Genomic DNA, 22158 nt, shown 5'->3' on the forward strand with positions numbered 1-22158 from the left:
ACAAAAACAGTAGGAACCATTACGAACTAATACATTGAGATACCTTGAAAACATTGATCCTTCTTCAGAATTAAAGTCATCAAAAATTAATAAGGAGAGGGTAACACGTAAGACAAAATTAACAATGAATATTAAGACCAGTATATTTAGCAAGTAACACAAAAATTAACAATTTCCAACAGATTACATTTAAATCAAATAATTGCTTATTTAAATTCAATATCAAATGGTAACAGTTTCTTTAAAAATTGTAATTAATATTTACTTAAAAAAAGTCTTTATTACACATGAAAATATTTCGTTTTTGATGAAATATGACCTACTGAATTTCACATAAAAATGCCCACTTTATGAGAAAAACGAAGCTGGTGTTATATTTGATCGACATAAAATCAAATAAAATCTGTCTAAACATTGCAGTAGAGCCTGAGAATAATCCACAAGCAAACACCTGTGTAGATACACCAAGGCATGATCACACAAATGCAACCATGAATCACCGTGTAGAGAATATGAACTATTTATTTATATTAAGACAACCACCCAACCATAAAAAATCAATTTTTCTTTCAATGACTTTTGTGTTGCTCTATGACACACCAATTTAACAAGAATTGCTGCACCAACCTTCTCCTTATTGTCATTGTGCAGGAGAGCTTTGAAAGTGAAATCCACTAGGATATAGATGATCAAAGCAACAGCAAACATGCTCACACAAGCAGTACGTAAAACGAACTAGCACCAGAACTTTTTTTAATCACTTCAGTCTCCACAAGTCATATACACTTCCCAGATGCATGAAGCCTTTTGAGAGGGAACACCACACCACACACAACATCTTGACTTTTAATGAGGGGGCTCTTTTTCCAGGACCCCTACAAAATCTCGGCCTTCCCAAAATTTTTCACTAACCATCAAAGCCCACTGGGGAATTTGGCAGTCCTTGGGAATAATGATAGCATCACACACAAAACAAAACTATGAACTCTTTCAATCCACTCTCAATCATCTCCCCTCATAGAATAGGATGGGATACCACGAAGCAGTATACACGTTAAGCCAACATTCTGTGGTATTGTAAATCAAGCCACTTCTTCAAAACCTAACTATTTGCTATTGTGTACATTTCACGAAGCATTTTTTTTCCTAAACTTCCGAAAAACATATAAAAAGTTTTTTTGTAATTGAGATTCACCTCCTTAATGAGAGAACATCTTTAATTAAATTATGTCAACACCGAGACACTTCTTCGAACTCGGTTTCAATGATACCTGAACAGTATGAAATCACAGATACCTCAATGGTTAAAATATTTAAAAAAAAGTGACTTTCATCATATTTCCCCTACCTAATTAAGTGATTTTGCATCACACTCCCACCACATCACAAAGCAAAAGAATCCACTAGTTGCAACAGAAAGCATTGGTTTTTATAGGAAATTTGAGGAAGATTAATGCAATGAATTTATCATGTATTTTAATATCACTCAAATGAAAGTAAAGAATATATTTCAAAAGCCTCTTATGGAAAATAATATATGCACAATACTACTTTACAGGGAAGCAAGGGTTAAAATTTTAATATCAGTTTTGTTTCCTCAAACAATGTCTCAAGTTAGTGATCGTAGTAGACCCATATAACTTCAGGAACTGTGCCAAAGTCCCAGGAAGAAGAGAAGCCAAGGAGATTCGTATATTGTGTGGCAAACCAAAGAATGCTACAACTCACTCCATTCATTAGGTTCACTGACAACAATGCCATCGCAACGACCCTCTCGCAGCATTCATTTTGCAGGACAAACAAACACACGGCAACCTTTGAGATGATGGACGAACATGAGGATAGGGCGAACTCCTAGTGTGCCCTTCCTCAGCGCCACTAATCCCACCCTCCGACAATTGAGTCTCCAGTGGTGCCACACGCAACGAAAGCAGTTCCTAACAACACCTTGCAGTCATTGACCCTCCACGGTCAACCTTGCGGTCAACTAGAACACGGTCTGGAGCCTCCTGTGCATCCCTCCCTGGTGTCTTGTCTAATATTGCCTCAGCCAACTCATTAAATGCTTGACTGATGTTCAAATTCTCCTTGGCTGATGTCTCCATGAAACGAATTCCATGCTCTCGTGCGATCTACGCCAGTGACAATAACAATGGCAACATATTATTATATTACACACACTTATTATACTGAATATTGTGCGAGGTTAATGAAGTCCTTACATCCTTTCAGCTGTATAGTGAAACAGACATGAATTGAAATATCAGAAGATGACCACAGAGAGCCATCACAAAGTTGCTAGCCACATGGAAATACAAAGAAGGATTCGCACACAACATTCCCCACATGCACGTCTAATAATTTATTAGAATATGACCAGCTGAACAAATTATTACCTCAATGAAATTCTCTCACTACAAACAATTAAATAATCAATAATTTACTAAGTTTGGTAAAAAATTAACTTTGCTTCCTCACTTGGTAGCTACCACACTAGATGAACATTGATCAACCTGTTGTCATTATTAACTTCAGAACTTTGGGGGTCAATAACCAGCCACAGTGATCATTACAGTTCACCTAAAGATGTAGCTTTTAATGAAAGTACACAACTGAAATCATACATGAGTATACAAAATCTAATATTCCTGGAAAGACTAAGCTTCTCTACTAAAACTGAGAGCAGAAAAATGTCCAACTTACATGCTTCCATGACAGATTAAAGCATATAAGTTTTCAATTCATAGTGAATAAGTCCACTGACTATTCATACTGCGATCAGAAAAATAAATTATATGAAAAAACATCAGTCGCTTAAAATTTCTTCTAATAAGGCATGAAGTTTTGAGACTTGAATTATTTAAGTCCCTTTATTATTATAGAAATTTCGCTACCAAAAATTAGTACTACATGTGAACCTCCATAAAGGCCGTTTTACAAGGGGCATGGAATTGCACAGGTTAGAACTGCATTAATTTCCAAAATGGTGTGGAATTGCGTGAATGCATGAGCAAAATTAGAACAGGGGCTATTCTGCCAACTCATGCCCATGCATTCTCGCATGTGTTCTAGCAATTCATCGCTTTACACGACGCAATTTAAGACTGCACCTTCACACACATGTCAGATTGTGCAAGTACGTGCCTCGTGTAAAACGGCCTCGAGACTTAATGAAATAAAATTTTGGCTAGATTAAAAGGCATAGTTTCTTAAATAACTACCATGTCTCACAAGGGGAATACACGACCTTCGCATCGCCGATCGAGCTCAAATTTTGCGAATCGGTAGTTTATGGGTACAAATGTAATATGCCAAAGCGAGACGACGCACTTTTCGTAAAATTCCGAGAAAAAAGCAATTAAAAATCGTTAAAAATGAAGGTACTCTATATAATCTGTTTTGAACTTTCATGATAAACAATAGTGCGCCAGCCCAGTGGATACGGTGTCCGACTGTAGAGGTGAAGGTAGCGAGATCGATGCTCGCTCAGGGAACTTTTTTTTGTGTTAATTTTTAAGAATTTTATTGTTTCAATTTTTAAAGTTCGTTTTCTTATCTTCGTTACTACTATGGAATATATTTTTAAAAGAGTTTTTTTAAATATTTAAATCAGGAATGGATCAGCTTGGGATTAGGAACTGAGGATGAAGGGTGGATAGAAACCCGGCGTCGGCATTAGCCTGCTCTTAACGAAAGGCGCCAAGGGGACCACGGCTTAACGTCCCATCCGACGGACGGTGTACTGCACAACTAGTGTAATCCACATTACACGCAGGGATTGAATTTAGGAATGCCCCTTAATTCTTTACCGAGATTTGGATGTGGAAGGCCAGTACACTGCCTCACCACTCCAGTTAATCCTTTATTTGCAATTTTCAGGACGGAACTCATCATAAAGACATGCAAATCAAAGTGATTTGCGGCACCACGAACAAGCAGAAAAGGCTGATCTATCGGAATGTTGAACGCGTTGTTCGCAGCTAATATAATTTTTATCGATGAGCATTATATTAGCTGCGAACAACGCGTTCAACATTCCGATAGATCAGCCTTTTCTGCTTGTTCGTGGTGCCGCAAATCACTTTGCTTTGCATGTCTTTATGATGAGTTCCGTCCTGAAAATTGCAAATAAAGGATTAACTGGAGTGGTGAGGCAGTGTACTGGCCTTCCACATCCAAATCTCGGTAAAGAATTAAGGGGCATTCCTAAATTCAATCCCTGCGTGTAATGTGGATTACACTAGTTGTGCAGTACACCGTCCGTCGGATGGGACGTTAAGCCGTGGTCCCCTTGGCGCCTTTCGTTAAGAGCAGGCTAATGCCGACGCCGGGTTTCTATCCACCCTTCATCCTCAGTTCCTAATCCCAAGCTAATCCATTCCTGATTTAAATATTTAAAAAAACTCTTTTAAAAATATATTCCATAGTAGTAACGAAGATAAGAAAACGAACTTTAAAAATTGAAACAATAAAATTCTTAAAAATTAACACAAAAAAAAGTTCCCTGAGCGAGCATCGATCTCGCTACCTTCACCTCTACAGTCGGACACCGTATCCACTGGGCTGGCGCCCTATTGTTTAACATGAAAGTTCAAAACAGATTATATAGAGTACCTTCATTTTTAACGATTTCTAATTGCTTTTTTCTCGGAATTTTACGAAAAGTGCGTCGTCTCGCTTTGGCATATTACATTTGTACCCATAAACTACCGATTCGCAAAATTTGAGCTCGATCGGCGATGCGAAGGTCGTGTATTCCCCTTGTCAGATAAATTATCTTTGTTCACCAAATGGGGACTCTTCAAATATTTAATATGCTTACGCAAAAAAATATAGTAGGATATCAAAAATATTTTGAGAGGGAAAACTACTTAACTCAGGAATATTCCAATTCTTATATAGGTACAATCTAGGGCACTCACCGCCAATCCCCTTTCTGTGCTAACCACTCTCTTATCAGCCATGTCCTTCTTGTTTCCCAGAATCATCTTCTCAACATCCTCATTGGCATGCTAGATAAATAAACAAAACCTGAGTACATGAGTATTTCTAAAGAATATTATAAAACGAACACAGCAAATGAGAAAAATAATAATGAAATATATGAAGGGGTTTGATTTACAATAAAAGTTTTGTAAATACTAGTTTTTCAGTCAATATTAACAGATTTTGGGGTTAACGTCATCAAGACTTTAACCCTTTCACTGCTGTTCAATCTCCGGAAACCTTCTCCTCACATGCGGCGAAAATGTTAAAATGCGTTTCCTGGGCCCATGGAGCAGGTACTTCCAGGATGGGTGTGGTACACCCTCCGAAGGGTCACTAATCTCCGACCCTATCCTCGACGAACTCACCCTCGCAGGACCGTCTCATCGGCCCTATCAGCGGTGGCCCTACCTCCGGAAAAGTGACCGCTCTGACTGCAATTTGAAAATCAATCAATTAATCCGATCATCGAAATATGATTGTTTTCATCGCACTCCTGCCAATCAAGCAATCAAGTACGTCTTTGAACCGTGTTTCTGCGATAAAAAATAACGATTTTGTTAACTTTGCAACAAAACGTGGCTGCGGACCACCGGAAAATGGCCATTATATCAAAGTAGGGCCGGTAGGGCCGATGAGACGGTCTTGCGTGGGTGACTTCGTCGAGGCAAGGGTCCTGGATTAGTGGGTCCCTTCGAAGTGCTTCGGCGAAAGTGCTGACCGCATGGTACGGAGGAAGAAAAAGTACGTCCACCGCAGTCTGCCGTGCGGACGTACTAGGTACGTCCACAGCAGTGAAAGGGTTAAACTGGCCAATGTTTCCTCTCCCATGCTGTAGACCTCATTTCGGCAAATGACTGATGGTGGGGTATGATCCACCATCAATGAATCATTTGCCCAGATGCTATGGTCATTTCATATATCAATCAAGCTCATATGGATAATGCACCGCATACCACTGGCTGACTAAATAGAAGAAGGGGGAGTGAGGGGAGAATTCCTAAGGAAATATGGTGTTTTTAAACTAAATGTAATCATTAATAAGGCCATTATGAGTTGGGAAGATGCAATTTAGGTTCACCCCTTATTGTGAACCTCCAAAAATGGATTTAAAATCCCTTCATGACAAACCTTCATACAGCAACATTTTATGAAAACCTACCAATAACTAAGTCAGTGTCCACATCCCAGGCCCATCCTTTCCACTATGTATGGAGAAAAAACTTCCATAACAAATCTCTACATTTGTACAACCTTCCAATATTGAAGTTATCACTATCTGTCATATCTTGATCACCATCTTTCATTTTGTAATAAATATAGTATCTGCCTGGAGGCAGTATGTTATCAAGCATTTAATCACTCATTATCTCACAAAATTCTTAATTTAAGGGTTGATGCTACATGCAGCTAGGTCATTAAATAAATTTTGTTGCCTAAACTCAAAGGCAAAGAAAGTCCCCATTCCGTGTCTTCTAGTTCCCGCGAGTGCTTTTAATATTAGAGGTCTTCAACTGGAAACACCAGACTGAAAGCATTTAATATATTTTCAAGGGGAACAAAGAGGTAGGTTATCTGCTATTGCCCCAAGAAGTAAATTCTACCAGCAGATTTTACACAAATCTCCAACTCTGCAGCCAAATCGGGTGATGTCCGAAATTTTTTTAATTTTTTCACTTGGGTTATATACAAAAAGCATGTTAGAGTAGTCATTCAAATTTCTAGTCCAAAGACTTGTTTCTCAAGATTACAGCAAGTAACAGAAGTAAAGCGCACAAAAAATGAAGCATCAATAGTCCCCCTCCCCGAAAAGATGACATAGATCCCCCAGTTCACTTTGGCTGGGGGATCAAGGGCTGTATTCCAGAACTTGCCACTTCAGTGAGATTTCCTTATACTATATCTGCAAAATGAGGTCATCAGAAGAGTCCACTTCAGCTTCTATATCAGTGACTCACTTCTTCAATAAATGTTAACGCTCTGATCATCCTGTGACAACGCAACCCTCAAAGCGCCTTCTTATACCGAAGCCCCTTACTATGAAATTGCTATGGCCCTGTCGGATTCCATGTACATAAGTAGGTTTTACTGTACCATTACTTTAAATCACATCTTCACCAATAACACATTTTTTCATGAAATACTTAAAATACATGCAACAATGAAGGCAGAATTTAAAAATGTACTTTACCTCATCTATATTCCTTAACCACTTCACAATATTTTCAAAACTTTTTTCATTTGTAATATCGTAAACAAGCATTATCCCCATTGCTCCTCTGTAGTATGATGTTGTGATTGTATGAAACCTCTCCTGGCCAGCTGTGTCCCTAAATTGAAATTGAAGATATAAATAATAGTGCACACACAAAATGATTATCAAACAATTGAAACAAATAAATGGAAAATGCCTTTCTCCAATGATCATCAAGCCTTGTGTAGGGGATTTCTAAATGGCACTAGGGTGTATTTCAAAAGCTATAAACTACATATTGAGTTTTATGTCATAATGCCTTACCAGCATTAGAAGTTAATTAATTTGCATGAATACAGCAAAACCCTTATTTTATCATTTGTTTTTATAATGGTGAGAAAACAAAACTACATGATAATAATAGCAAAATTTAAGTAAACATGCCGATGACAATACTCAATACTAAGAGCCAATAACTTACCATATTTGTAATTTAATTTTCTTCCCACGAAGTTCAACTGTTTTAATTTTGAAGTCAATTCCTGCAAGAAAACCAGCCAAATTAGTTTTTTACCACAAAGAAATTTAAGTAATGATTCACTGAGGACTATTACCCTGATTTTGAGAAAAACGGCTGAAGCAATGTTTCAAATGTATCCTAAAAATTGCAGCGTAACTTTGATCCCTATTATAGCCAATAAGATATAGCCTTAATAAGTAAAGTAAGACATTTCAGACAAAATTCTCTTCCAAATGGTATAAATGCTATCCTAATAATTAAACTGATTGTCATACCACAGCAACAACATTTCCATGCATAAACAAAAAAAAGTCCCAAAAACATCTTGTCATTTCAACAGAGTAAAATTTTCATACACATACGAATCACAATACATATTGATATAAAATTGATAGCATTCGATATCAATTATTAAATCGATAGCATTTATGAGTCCCCACCTATGTTGGAAATAAATATAATTATCAATTACAAATTAAAAGGGTAATATACGTCTTACTGTCCATATAATTTTGGAAAGAATTGATGACATGGATTTTGAATATTCATTCATAATTTGTATTTTACGTGTCAGCAATTTCACCACACCAATTACCAAATAAACAAGTAAAATTACAATACCAGTCCATCACACTGGCCTCACGAAGCTGAAGTACTTAAATTAAAAACTATCCACTCCTGGTTCTTGAACCCAGGCCTTTAAACACAGAGAGACAATGAGAAACGGCCGATTTAAAATGAGCAACCATCAACAATTAATTTGCTAATTATGATACTATAAATAACCAATTGATTAAATGATTAATTATTTCTTTCATTAATTGAAATAAGGAGGTAAGTAATGAAAACTTATTTTTTTTGGAATCATGCAAGTCAGCCTGAAAAATAATAAATTTTGATAGGAGCTTTCAGTTTAAAAAACTATCGCTTCATATTTACATTTTGGCAAATTGCAAATTTAAGGTGTATATGCACAACATATAATCATAACTGAAAATGGGGATTGTATCATTGCATGTGATTAATATCATGTTGCCGCATAGGATATGACAAAATATCTCAAATATTATTTAGCATCAAAAATGAAACATTGAAACGGTAATACGTGAGAAACAGAATATTTTTGGAGGTTAAAAAAAAGATTGATTTCTAAGTTGTCAAAAATTTCAAACGTTACTTTATTTTTAGGCGATTTATTTTAATGGATTTTTCAATGTCATATTCACAAAAAAAGAAGACCACATCTCAAAAAAGATGACTGAAATAGGAATTTTTTTTCTACCATTTGATTGAATAATTAAGGGACTTTGTGCATCAACTATTCAAATGACTGATAAACCAAAATTATACAACTGATCAAATTATAGTTTAAAATCAATTAATTGAATTTATCACTTGTATTTTTTTTAATCATTCCTACTAACACATGAACTTTAGCTCATCACCATTTTCATTGTTAGATACTTGCTTCAAACTTAATCCTGAGATAAAATCTCTTCAACAAAAGAAGGTCATTATGAAGTAAATGCATCTGCTACGTAAATATATTAATATATCAGTTGAAGTAAAATGGCCCAAATTAAGCACAATTATTGCCACTCAACATTTATTGATACTAAAGAGAGCCATAAATTTGTTTCCTAGATCAAATCCTGTTTACAAAATACCAGGAACGAACTAGAGAACTAGGGAAGACATACATTCCCATCGTTTATTTGCACAGGGCATATTTCTATGGAAATATAGGAATATTCTAAAAGCATTACATAGCACCTGAGAAACTTCAATGGTAAACTCCTGAATATTTCTATTCTATAATATTAATTGGACATTAGGGAGGCATTGGTGCAATTAATGGGTGTAGCACACATCAGCAGATAGTTGGGCCACTGCAGGTAAGTTATTGATGGAACAAGGACAGTTTGACACATGGGCGCAATTATTTATTTTATTATTATGTGGAGAAAGATGCTCTGAAAAGCCTTTACAAGCCACACAAAAATGTTCGTAAAAATATGTGAGTGGATAACCCGGACTCCGGTATCCCAGACCTACCGGTAGTCCTGCCCACGCTAATAACAAATCTAAAATTATGACACTGCTTGAGCAGTAGCTATTGCTCTACCATTAGAGCAAAACCCATGAAAGATATCACCCTTGAACGACATTAATAACATTACACGCACACAAGTGTACTCATGATATCGCGATGTATCAAAGGCTACATGCTATCTGTGAGGTTACGATGACATACGAGATAAGTTAAATTCGAATTCTCAAGACTTATTGACTCCAACAAACCCTACACTAAGATAAGAAGTTTATCTAACACAAACACGATGGCTCGTATGTGTGATGACTACTTCCTTTACGAGAAAACAAGACCTTATACTGACGAGACACTGACGAGAACATAATAGGTTGGGTGTGAACAAGAAATATAGGGAAAATTATTATACATCCGAATACGTCAATCCTTATTGGCCGCCAGAATGAAAATGAAATCGACTACACAAAAACATCCTGGGTCGAAGGATAAATCCATAGAGATTACACGTTATGAGTTTTTAATCGCACGGTGTTGCAGCGATGACATCAGCCTAGTAAGCCTCTCGATAATTTGAAAAAGCCCTGCTCTATATGTGTGCATAATGAGTACAATGTAGAATTAGGAGGAATTCACCACGGTTAAGTATACACCCGGCAAATGAGCCAACTTGATAAACATTTTTCTCTTTTACTAATCTGAAATAGGAACAACGTAAATTTGACGCAAATTTGACTTGTGTCATCGTGATTGAGCATTTGATACTATAATATTCATTCAAGACACATTCTTCCCTAATACAACGCCATAATTAACAAACCCGGAGATAATCCTAGGTTTAAAAAACTGCGAGGTCAAAACAGAGCCAGGTTCACGATACAATTTTAAATATAGGCCACGAAAATATACACACATTGAGGTCAACGAGGCCTTTACCATAAGGTAAACTATGAAGTACAAAACTTCTATGTTGTTGTACAAATCTGTAAATAACTGCTGCATGACCCCAAGTTTAACAAAATTCTACCATGAAATCACGCACGATATATTTCACCGCGAGGAAATGGAACTGATGGTTCAACAGACAAAATGTCAACTCAAACGTATAAAAAGTCCACAGGAGCAAAAAATATGACGACAATACTTTCTTTACAAAGAAACCGCCCAATAGCCAAATAAATGAATAACAAAGGTATAACACAAGAGAAGGTCCTACTTAAAACTTACCTATAGTAGATATAAATGTTGACGTAAACGCATCGTCGGAAAACCTATACAAAATACAAGTTTTTCCAACTCCAGAATCGCCGATGAGTAGCAGCTTAAATAACAAATCGTAAGTCTTCTTCGCCATTTTCCTTCTTTCGACTCAATCGCCCCCTTGATCCAGAGGATCCACAGCCAAGGCAGAGTTGCCAGATATATATACCTTGAAATTGCCTTTAGGTGTTGCCTGCTGATGTGCTCACTTAAAATTATCTCTAGAACTGTCACAATATCATTATCAATGGCACAAGGTACTAAATACTTAACTGTTACTTGCGCACTGAATTCTGTCTTCCTCAACGAAAATTTGCTTTCGCGTGTCAAGTTTTTGTGTAATTGGTGGAGAGTGGTGGAGGGGTCAATTAATTTAAAAAATCGTCTTGATTTTCAGGCAATTGCCTCCCTTTCATTTTGGAGATCTATCTCGGCTGTAAGATATAGTGACTTTAAAAGAAGGCTGTTATTCCTATTATTAAAATAGTACAAAAACTAGTAGCATTCCTATGTTTTATACGCCGCGAAGTTCATTTCATTTTGCTGGTGGGGACATGCGAAGCATACGAGGAACCGTTGTTAATCTTCACTTATTATTATATTTTTGTCATATAAATACATAGTAGAATTTTTAATCTAACAAAAAGTAGGAGTGTGTTTTTCCGTTTTCGTTCATTCTTCTATTTATTGAGTTGATAGGTTAATTGATTTTGAATATGCTTGTAATAGCGGAAAGACGACCTATCGCAGTCGTTTCTATGTTGACCTTAACAAACTCTTGAGCTTCAGTTCGTATTTAGATTTTTTTAAATGTGAATTCGGATATAATGACGTATGTGCTATATCCTGGCAAAAACTATTTATATTTACTCTATCTACTATGGATCACATTGAAATATATTCAAGGATAGAGGTGTACTCTGGTTGATCATCCACGAACGGATTCGATCATAACTATTCTCATTAATTACTCATCTAACTCACGGTATTCCTAAGAGGTAATCAATAGATTCTAGATCATCTAAATATTGCAGATTTTTTTAAATAGATGCCATTCATATGGTATAAGTGATCGCCATATGAGACCGGCCAGCGCTGAAACCATGGATCCTCGTTCTTCCGTGGCTGAAACCGTGTTATATAAGATTATGTCAATATTAAAATAGATTCTAAAAAAATCGAAAATATGGCTAAAGAATATCTTTCATTCATTCCAATTTTCACCGAGAATGAGTCTGATCTTGAACAAGGCTATCGATGGAATCAGTGGTCTGCTGTAGCAAAAAGTCGGTGGAGTGAAGGAAATTCACGTTCTCGTGATCGCCCTGCGAGTTTTTCAATGTTGGGGATTGTGGGCCCTATATCCCTTCCTTGCCTTGTAATAAATTTATCGAATAGAAACGATAGATACCAAGTGACATGGGTGTAATTGGTGTAATCTCATGATTAATGAACTGAATGAAATTAATTTGATGATCGTAAATCCTGTTATTCCTCATAAGTTAGAGAATATTGTTTACAATAAAGAGAGGACATGTTTCAAGTCCACGGAATTATTTAGCAAGAATCTTATAATGGATTTGGTCATGTATGTTACACAGGTTTCATGTTATTAAATTTAAACAGTTTAAAATTTCAAATGGTGGCAAAATAAACAAAACACTAACGATAAGAAAACTTTCAGTACAGAAATCCGCAATGTGAGAAATTTATGGTAAGTTAGGCCAAATGCCGCAAGATTTGGACAGCATCAACAAATTGGTGTCGTGTCGCAGTGTATGAAGGAAAATGCATTTTCTCTGTGGGACTGAAGGAAATTAATCGCAGAGTAAGGAATGCTCGCAGTTTTTATATTAATACTCACGTTTGATCACTAATGGAGAGCCGCATTCTAGTCCCCGATAAGGAAGACAAGACAGGGAAAAATGAGAAAACGGAGGTTAAATTATTGTGCTATGACATTAGCGGCTATGGCTCAACGACGCAGTTCTTTCTCTGCTGTTTTGCAGTTTTTGTGTTTTATTTATTGTACGGTTATTTACAGGTAAATCAAATTTATCAAGTTAATCCTTATTCCTTTATAAAATTTATAACAATCACGAATCTCTTCACCAGGAGCTAATATTTACGTTAGATGGATTCAAACCTTTTGGATGGTATTTAACACTGGTTCAATTTGCCTACTACACGGCCTTTGGTTGGACAGAGCGGAAAATCCAAAGTTCTCCTGATAGAAAGTGAGTCTTATAATGTTGGCATGCTGTTGTGGACTTGATTAACCGCTAACCATGTATTATTTAATGCTTTTACATATCCTTTGTAGGATTCCCATGAAGACCTACCTGCTTCTTGCTTTGCTCACGCTAGGTACCATGGGCTTTTCCAACTCATCCTTAGGTTACCTCAACTATCCCACACAAGTGATTTTCAAGTGTTGTAAACTCATCCCAGTTTTAATTGGGAGTATTTTAATACAGGGGAAACGTTATGGAATCATTGATTTTGTGGCGGCGGCATGCATGTGCCTTGGTCTGTCCTTATTCACGTTGGCAGATAGTATGATATCACCTAACTTCAATGCTATTGGTAAGTAATCGGATTTCTTCTAATTTATAAATAATTTTTGATTGTTTTGACTTTTAAGGGTGCATGTGTTGTAGAGAAGCAATAAACTACCGCTGAGAGTTTTATTTCGGGTACTTGAGGTAAATTTTGTATCTGGGAGGACGAGAAATTTTCTCCTCCAGAGGGGATGGGTACCCAATCCATATCATCTAAGATATGTAAGTCCCCATTTTCAATTATTTTCCGGACTTACTACTATTGAATTCTGGAGACCACAAACACTTTTAACCTCTGGGGTAACCAGGAATTTCTTTTGGTGGGGAGGGGTCCAAAACTAGGGGGTGAAACTTTTGAAAAACAGGGTGCTAAGTTGAGGAATTAAAACTAATGTTTACACTCTTCATAATAAAAAAAAAAACTTATGTCAAAGAAATATTTTGCGAAGTTATGATATTTCAATATTTTGTTTTCTTTTATGAAGGAAAGCCATAGTGTTTTTATATTCGGGGGGGGGGGGGGGATTGGGGGGTTCGGACTACGGGCTTACTACAGTAAAACCTCTTTACATCGTAATGGAGGGGACCAAAATTTGGGCTATTTGATGTATGGAGGTTCACTATAGAGAGGTTTTAGTGATAGGCACCAATTTTTAATATCCTTTGGAAATGAAAGGCACTACTGCTTTTTAAACCATTATATTTATGTACTTAAACAAACATGCATGCATCAGTGAACATATATTTATTATTTAATAATTACAGAAAGTGAGCGCTATCGCATGATTTTTACCATGATTCGAGAGAAAATGATGTGATCTCTCTGAATTCAACAGTCACATAAAATTATTAGGATAGTTGGATACCTTTTTTCTGACTTACTTTTAGGTATGCTCTCATATTGAACAAAATAGCCACAACTAATGATTAACGTGAAAATTACAGCATATTAAAGGTTTATAAGATTAAAAAAAAAGAGTGAAATATTTATTGCTGAAAATGTCATTCCATGTACGTAATCGCAGCTGCATTAATTGTCTCTTGTTGTCTCGGAGCGATTTGCGGAGGTAGTTAGGCTGTCTCGGGGGTATCTCCTTGGTATGGTTGGTGGAGGTTTTACGATATAAAGAGGTTCACTACAAAGAGGTTTGCCTATAAATTTACATGTAAATCAGACGGGACCGTAGGGGTGGTATGATGTATGGAGGATTATGATGTAAAGAGGTTCACTACATAGAGGTTTTACTGTACCAGTTACATGCTGCTCCTTGCTATGCCATTGCCTTTAACAGCTACTTACAGTGTTTAATGTTCATTAAACTGTCCTTTACTCAGATATTTTTTATAATGTCTAAATGATTAGTTATTCTGAGTTGTGGATATCTAAACATTTGGTTCACTATTGTGAACATAGTGAAAAATCAAAATTTTGATTGTTCATTTCCGAAATTTACGACCACAAAAGAACTGTTCCAAAATGTAAAGAGACCACAGGAACGAAGGAGTCTTGAGCGATGGAATGTCTACTACATTGATGTACCCAACTAAGTTTGCAGTTTTCAATCGAGCTTTAATTTAAATTTGGAATCTTCACTTCCTCCTGTGATTGTTTTTGTTAAGATTTTATACTGCAATAGTGTGCTGCTTAACAAGGAGACATTGTGAGTGATGTATGGGATTTTCAAGGCAATATTATTTTCTGATACTATACAGGAGATGTATAAAAAGTATAACAGCTTCCTTCCCCATAGGCCTGAGTTTGAGAGATAATTGCATGTAAAGATTTCGTGCCGCATCTCTACCCAAGATGAAATACCCAACCGCAGCAATTGCCATAGCAAAGTTGGTTTAGTGGAGAGGTTTATTACTCTAGCTATGGTTGACCTGGGTTTTACCGCCAGTGGAGGAAGTTTATTTATCTTATAATTCAAGGAATAATTATAAAAATTTTACCCCATTTGTTTAAGTCAGTTAAAGGTATTCTTTCCTTTATTTATCTTATTTTAAATGGATTTTCAATGTACCTCTGAATGAGGACCTTCAGGATGGATCGGCCTGCTGGCACCATAAGGGTTATTTGGTAAACTACTTCTTTATTCCCATGATGCCCTTAAGCGCAAACGTGCAAATAAATTCACAGGTAAGGAAAGAAAGGGATAGGAATATATACTAGTAAAAGGATGAGGACAATGGTGCTGTGGTAGATGGAATAAGCCAGAAATCAGAGGGTAAAAATGCGGTTTGACTGGGACTCGAACCCAGAACCTCCCGGTTGCCAGCCAAACATATAGACATGACTTTGTTAATTTAAGATTATATGATTTATTTCAGGTGTCTTAATGATAAGCAGTGCCCTTGTATGTGATGCAGCCATTGGAAATGTACAGGAGAAGTCAATGAAAGCACACAAGGCCACTAACACCGAGGTAGTTCTGTACTCGTATGCAATTGGTTTTGTGTACTTGTTCATAATAATGCTCTTTACTGGAGAGCTGCAGAGAGGAATAACCTTCTGCTCCAAGGTGAGATGATTAGGACGTTAAATTTAACTTACTTATAAGAAATATACACATCCTGCTATAAGTAATTAGCAGTGACCGTACCAATTTTACCCTACCTTCTATGTCGTCCCATGCTGCTCAATGGTTAACCAATTGCTGTAATTATACATGTACTTAATGAATTACATTTTTTTTATTTTGAGTGATACTTTTACGCATTTTTTTCTATTAGCATCCATGGGAAACTTATGGCTATGGATTGATGTTTTCCATCTCTGGATACTTAGGGGTGCAAGTGGTGCTAACTCTTGTCCGGACATGTGGGGCCTTTGCTGCTGCCACCGTGACAACATGCCGAAAAGCTGTGACAATCGTCATATCCTTCCTTTTCTTTCAGAAACCATTTACATTCCAGTAAGTATGGATAATTGACTGGTAGACTCCATGCCATTTAAATACTATATAAAATTATTTAGGGATAGTAAAATAGAATTTCTTAATGGTATGCACAATGTCATAACACATTTGATTCATTTGCATGCCCACATAGGTTTTTCTATTGTTAGATTTCCAAAGAATTGCATTCGAAATGATCATTCATTTTCTATTCTTTTGTTTCACCAAAAATGAAAGCATTGAAATCAAGGCCTAGCATGTATAAAAATAATTTCTACTCATGCATGTAGGAAATTTCTCCTCCTTTCCTCAATTACAAAAAATATCCTCAAATATAGTCAATTTTTTTCATTGTTAGGAAAGGTTCAACAGTTTTTGCCTTTCAGTTTTTTCCAGCATATATTTCAAAGAAGTACCAATGTTTAAGTGTTCCATGAGTGCTGATTCATTGATTTTGCTCATGATTATTTCTCTGCATCACCCACCATTAGACCGTCCATGGAGTCTTTTTAAATCAAGCATCATACAAGGTGCGTTCCATAAGTAGTGCGACCAAATTCATAAAAAACCATTTATTGAATTCATTCGTACAAATAATTAAAAAAATCTTCAAAATAGCACCCACTCGTGTCGATACATTTCTGGAGGCGTTGTTTCCATGCTTGGAAGGCCTTAACCGAAATTCTCTTTGGAGCCGAGGTAACATGGGCCTGAATGGTTTCAATCATGTCCCAGTGTTTTCCTTTTATGGCTCCTTTCAACTGATAAAATGAAAAAGTCAGGTCGAGACTGTAGTGAGACAGGGGAACCAATAGGGTGGTTTCCTATTATTTTTTTATTGCCTAAATCGGATGATTATTACTCCTGAAGTATGCATTTCACGCTCTTAGATTTTCGATTGACGATATGTATTTTTCATGATTAAACGAAATGTGAAAATTTTCAAGCGTGCAAAAATGCGACGGCTAAGTAGGAATGATGGGACGTATTTCTGGTTCCCGCTGCAGCCCTGTGAGGTGACCGTGAGGCGAGGCTTGAGCGCTGATACGAGGCAGGCTGCTAACAGGTAGCAGAGTACCCTTCTAGCAGGTAGCACTTGGCTTAAATATGGATTATTACTACCTTATCAAGCGAAGGAAACTTTCCGACCTTAGACAATTTTAATAAGTGATTATTAAGAGATGTTTCCCTGAGCTTTGTGACTAATGCATTCATTGGTAATCTCAGACGATGTAAAACTCCTATCCTTTCCTGTAGAAACTAGGTCCCTGTGACGTCACGTGGAGTGGAATCGCATGGGCACCAATCTGGCCTTTTTCAAATGAGGTTTAAATTGACGATTGCCATTCGTTTAAACTGGGATTTCTAAAACCAAATAATTTGTATATTATGAAAACCCTAATGGTGGGTAAGGAATAGCAATCAATGCATTTCGTTTACTTTGATGAAGGAAACTACCTTATTGTGAGTGGGCCCTGACTGGGAAGTTGTTGCCAGGCACTGCTACTCAGCGCATTGTAGTGATGAACTTTCCACCTGACGTTGATGTCACTGCGGCAGCATCCGACCCTCCTTTTCAGTCTTTTGAGCTGTTCCAAGAAGAAAGCCGAGTTCACTGTTGTCCTGGTATGTAAGAGTTTATGGTGGACAATACCTCTGACATCAAAAAAAAGACAATGACATTGTTTTGATCCTGACTGGATACATGAATTTGAAGATGATGGTCCTCCACTGCGAGGTTCGTTGGTGATCTCCTCTCGGCCCTCCATGAACGACTTGTACCATCGAAAAATTTGTGATTTGGAGAAGCAATCCCTCCCAAAGGCCTACTAAATTAATGGATACATTTCGGTGGTGGATTTTCCAAGTTAAACATAAAATTTGATAATGTGCCGTTGCTCCACAGAAGAACTCATTGTGCCATGATAAAAAGCTTTAAAGATTAAAAGTGTGGAAATTACCATTGTGTTCTTCTTTTTATCATGGATATGAAGAACTTCCCCAAAATCGAGCCGGATACGATTTTATTCATTGTGCCATGTTACATGAACCCAAAATAGGGTTCACGGGAATGCATGTCCTGACTCTGTGGCAGCTTGCAGCTGAATGAGACTGGCTGCGTTTTAAAACCCTCATACCCCTCCAGCTAGCCCAGTAGGTTAGTACATTTTACAACGAGCTGTTACATCAGGAATAACTAGGTCGCATTACTTATGGAACGCAACTTGTAGTACTATTTACTGAAGAAAGGCTGATATTTTGAAATTTGATATGGAGCATCAGTTTTATAAATGATAGTGTATTGTTAGATGCAATTACATATAAACAGATTGATTCTGAAATTGATTTCTTTTAATTTCAGGTATGTGTGGTCTGGATTGCTTGTTGTCCTCGGCATTTACCTCAATATTTACAGTAAAAACCAAGACAGGATGAATATGAGATCGTACTTAAGGAGCTTAGGAAATCTTCTCCTCAAGCCATTTAAATATATCAAAATTACTAGGCATAAGGATTCAAAGAGGTTACTAAGCAATGTGTAAATATGCAAGAGCAAAATGTAATTATGCATTTGTAAATTTATCTGTTAAATTTTATGTCTTCAGTGATGTTGAACATGTACAGAATTTCTTCTTTGTGTATTAAATATTTTATGATTTTTGTTATAAATCACATGATAAAAATATCCCTCTTCTTATTCACTTCCTACAGTGAATGTTTGTGTAATGTAAACACTTTGTGTGCTATAGATGTAATATTACGTCCTTACAATCTCTCTGAATATTGCCAAGGACTTAATATTACATGTAAAGAAAACATATTTTCAATGATTGACTTAAATCAAACAGTTCAAATTGAACATAATAAAAATTATAATGCATTTATTGGCTGTAGATCAATTGTTTAAACTTTTTATTGTTCAAAAAAGTAGGTTTTCATTGTTACATGATAAATATAAAAGTCAGCAAAATTTGCTATTCAACTAATTAATAAATTAGAGCAAAGTCCATTTTTATTAAAATAATCATCATAATAAATATAGTTTTGCTGCTAATGTCTTACAAAAATGCTTGAATCAGGTAAAAGTGGCTGGATTTTTTAGAAGGGCTTTTTAATTAGTGACCAGCACTCAAGGTGTTAATCAAGTTAGTAAAGTTATATGTATTAGGAGGGAACTAACAATTCTAGTTATTTTTCTTACCACATAACCATAGAGATACATTTTTCTTTAAAACCCTCTGTCACTCTATAAATACACTTTTTAATGAAATTGTACCCATAAATTCCTCCATCAATGACCTGGGTGTTAATTTCGACCCCAAACTAACTTTTCTTCAACAAAATAACACCTCAATAAAATGAAATCCAAGGCCATGTCAGTCGTGGGAGTTCTTTATCGACTCATCACTGTTACCGACCATATCGCCATGAGAGCTATTTTCACCCCCTATGAAAAAATTGTATAAAACTGTTTCAAAATTTTATACAATTTATACAATTACCATGGCAATTGTATAAAATTTTGAAACAGGTTTATACAATTTTTTCATAGGGGACTAGTTGCATTCTCCCAATCCTTGAGTACTGCTTCATTATTCATTCCACTGCCTGTCCTTCCAACCTTAAAATTCTTGAATGCCCTGCTACTTTCTTTATTTCAGTAGTCCGACACAGTGTTCCTCACCTCCATAATTCTTCTTTCTCTGAAGTAATTTCTGCCCTATCATTGGTCCCACCATCCTCTCATAGAAATTTTCATGATCTTTCCTTCAGTTACTACACCTTAAATGGCAAGTTCCGATCCTCAGAAATACTGCCTCTCTTTTCACTCCACATTCCCACCTGCGCCTTTCGTAATAATCTCCCACAACACCAACCCAAATTCTGTCTTTCTCTCTCTCAGAGATCACTTTTTTTACAGACTCCCTACCTCTTTCAATACCATTTCGACTACTCACCCTTCCCTGGATCTTTCAATGTCCATCAGATCATTCAAGAGGCAGCTTTGAAAAGCCATCTTCTGAATCTTTTTTTTTAATATCCTTTTTATAGTTTATATTTGTTAAAGCTGCAGATTTTAAGTTGTCTATTCAATGTATAGGCCGTTTTGGCTATTTCTGAATGATTCAATAAATAAAGAAAAAAATACTCTGTGATATAACCCACAAGATGCATATTGTTTAGGTCATGCAGGTTAGACTCCTTCCAATATGTATCATCCTATTTTGTTTTCCTTCCTATTTTCAAATTCTGCATATGCTGTGTTTCGCCAATCTCATCCTTTTCACATGCATATAGGTACTTCAGAGGTTGATTTTTGGAATTCAGTGTGTTTGGAAACTAACAGATGTGCGGATTACTATTTGAAGTCTCCATCAACTTGCAAAAGTACTTTGACAAAGGAATGGTTCAACACTATTGCCAACGAATTACAATCCTATTTTGCATTGTGTGTACTGATGGCACAAGAAAAAAACAAAATAAAAAATATTGGAGTCCACGATTAGTTACGGAAACACCATTTTTTAGCAAATAAGATGCCATATAGAATATTTCTACTTCTTTCAAAATTTCTACATTTCGTTGACAATGAAAATTTAGATGACATTAACAAACTGCGATAGGTTTCTCCTGTGATTGACTATATGAACAGAAAATTTTCAACAATGTATGACCCACAACAAAATCTTGCGGTAGATGAGAATTTGATGAAGTTCCGCGGAAGGTTATCTTATGTGCAGTATAATCCTAGTAAACATGTGCGATTTGGAGTGAAGTTTCATAAAATCTGCATAAGTGCTTCTGGTTACTGCATGCAATTTTCCATCTATACCGGAGCAAATCCAGCAAGAGTCGATGGAGTACCTTGTAGTGAAGCCATAGTCTCCGAACTAATGAAGCCCTATTATCAAATGGGGTACACAGTAGCTTTGGACAATTGGTATACATCACCAACCCTCTTTCATAAATTGATAAATGAAATAATAAACGCGGTTGGAACGGTAAGAATGAATAGGAAGAATATGCCGAAGGAGTTCAAATCAATGCATTTGAAGAAAGGGGAAATGGAAGTGCTGTACTGCAAAGGAATTGCCGCTTATAAGTGGAATGACAAAAAAGAGGTGCATGTTTTGTCAACATACCATAAACAACCAAAAATGGTAAAAACGAGAAAGGTGTCGATGAAAACTAGAGAGGCTATTGTAAAACCTCAGGTAGTTATCGACTACAATAAGCTGATGAACGCCGTACAACGGCAGGATCAGCAGTTGGCCTCATTCTCCATCATGTGCCGATATGCAAAAGGTTATCGCAAAATATTTTTCTACCTAATGGACATGGCGCTGCATAATTCGTATGTGTTATTTCAAAAAGTGAGAGGCAAAAAACTGCTATTCGATGACTTCAGAGAAAATGTAGCGGAGCAAATGCATTAATATTATGTTTTGATACAAATAACTACATTGATTCCACTACAAATAAAGAAATAACTCTTGTGATCAAATTTCATTCTGTTAAGTGCACGCAATCCTGAGTTATAAGATAATATATAAATTAAAATTTCAAGAAAATTAAATAGAAACTTAGGCCCCGAAAATCCGTGAAAAATCAAGAGGCGAATGGATGAAGTATATCAGGACTAGCCACAATGAAAACTTTACAGAGTTACCCACAATGCACAGCCCAAGCTA

The 22158-nt window shown here is 36.4% G+C and overlaps 2 protein-coding genes across 2 annotated transcripts; one reads left to right on the plus strand and one right to left on the minus strand.

The window, feature by feature from the left end:
* Window positions 1-313: 313 nt before the first annotated feature.
* Window positions 314-11328, minus strand: LOC124163227 (ras-related protein Rab-10-like). Its single transcript, XM_046539979.1, has 5 exons — window positions 10975-11328; window positions 7662-7722; window positions 7178-7316; window positions 4923-5012; window positions 314-2132 (listed from the first exon to the last, which is right to left on the minus strand). The coding sequence occupies exons 1-5, from the start codon at window positions 11099-11101 to the stop codon at window positions 1938-1940; spliced, it is 612 nt and encodes a 203-aa protein (XP_046395935.1). The 5' UTR covers window positions 11102-11328; the 3' UTR covers window positions 314-1937.
* A 1365-nt stretch (window positions 11329-12693) lies between these two features.
* Window positions 12694-19135, plus strand: LOC124163226 (adenosine 3'-phospho 5'-phosphosulfate transporter 2). The gene is made up of 6 exons (XM_046539978.1): window positions 12694-13051; window positions 13123-13244; window positions 13331-13593; window positions 15900-16090; window positions 16302-16483; window positions 18828-19135. The coding sequence occupies exons 1-6, from the start codon at window positions 12884-12886 to the stop codon at window positions 19006-19008; spliced, it is 1107 nt and encodes a 368-aa protein (XP_046395934.1). The 5' UTR covers window positions 12694-12883; the 3' UTR covers window positions 19009-19135.
* The last annotated feature ends 3023 nt before the right edge of the window (window positions 19136-22158 follow it).

The sequence above is a fragment of the Ischnura elegans genome, chromosome 8 (assembly GCF_921293095.1).
Source record: "Ischnura elegans chromosome 8, ioIscEleg1.1, whole genome shotgun sequence".
In the NCBI taxonomy this organism is placed as follows: domain Eukaryota; kingdom Metazoa; phylum Arthropoda; class Insecta; order Odonata; family Coenagrionidae; genus Ischnura; species Ischnura elegans.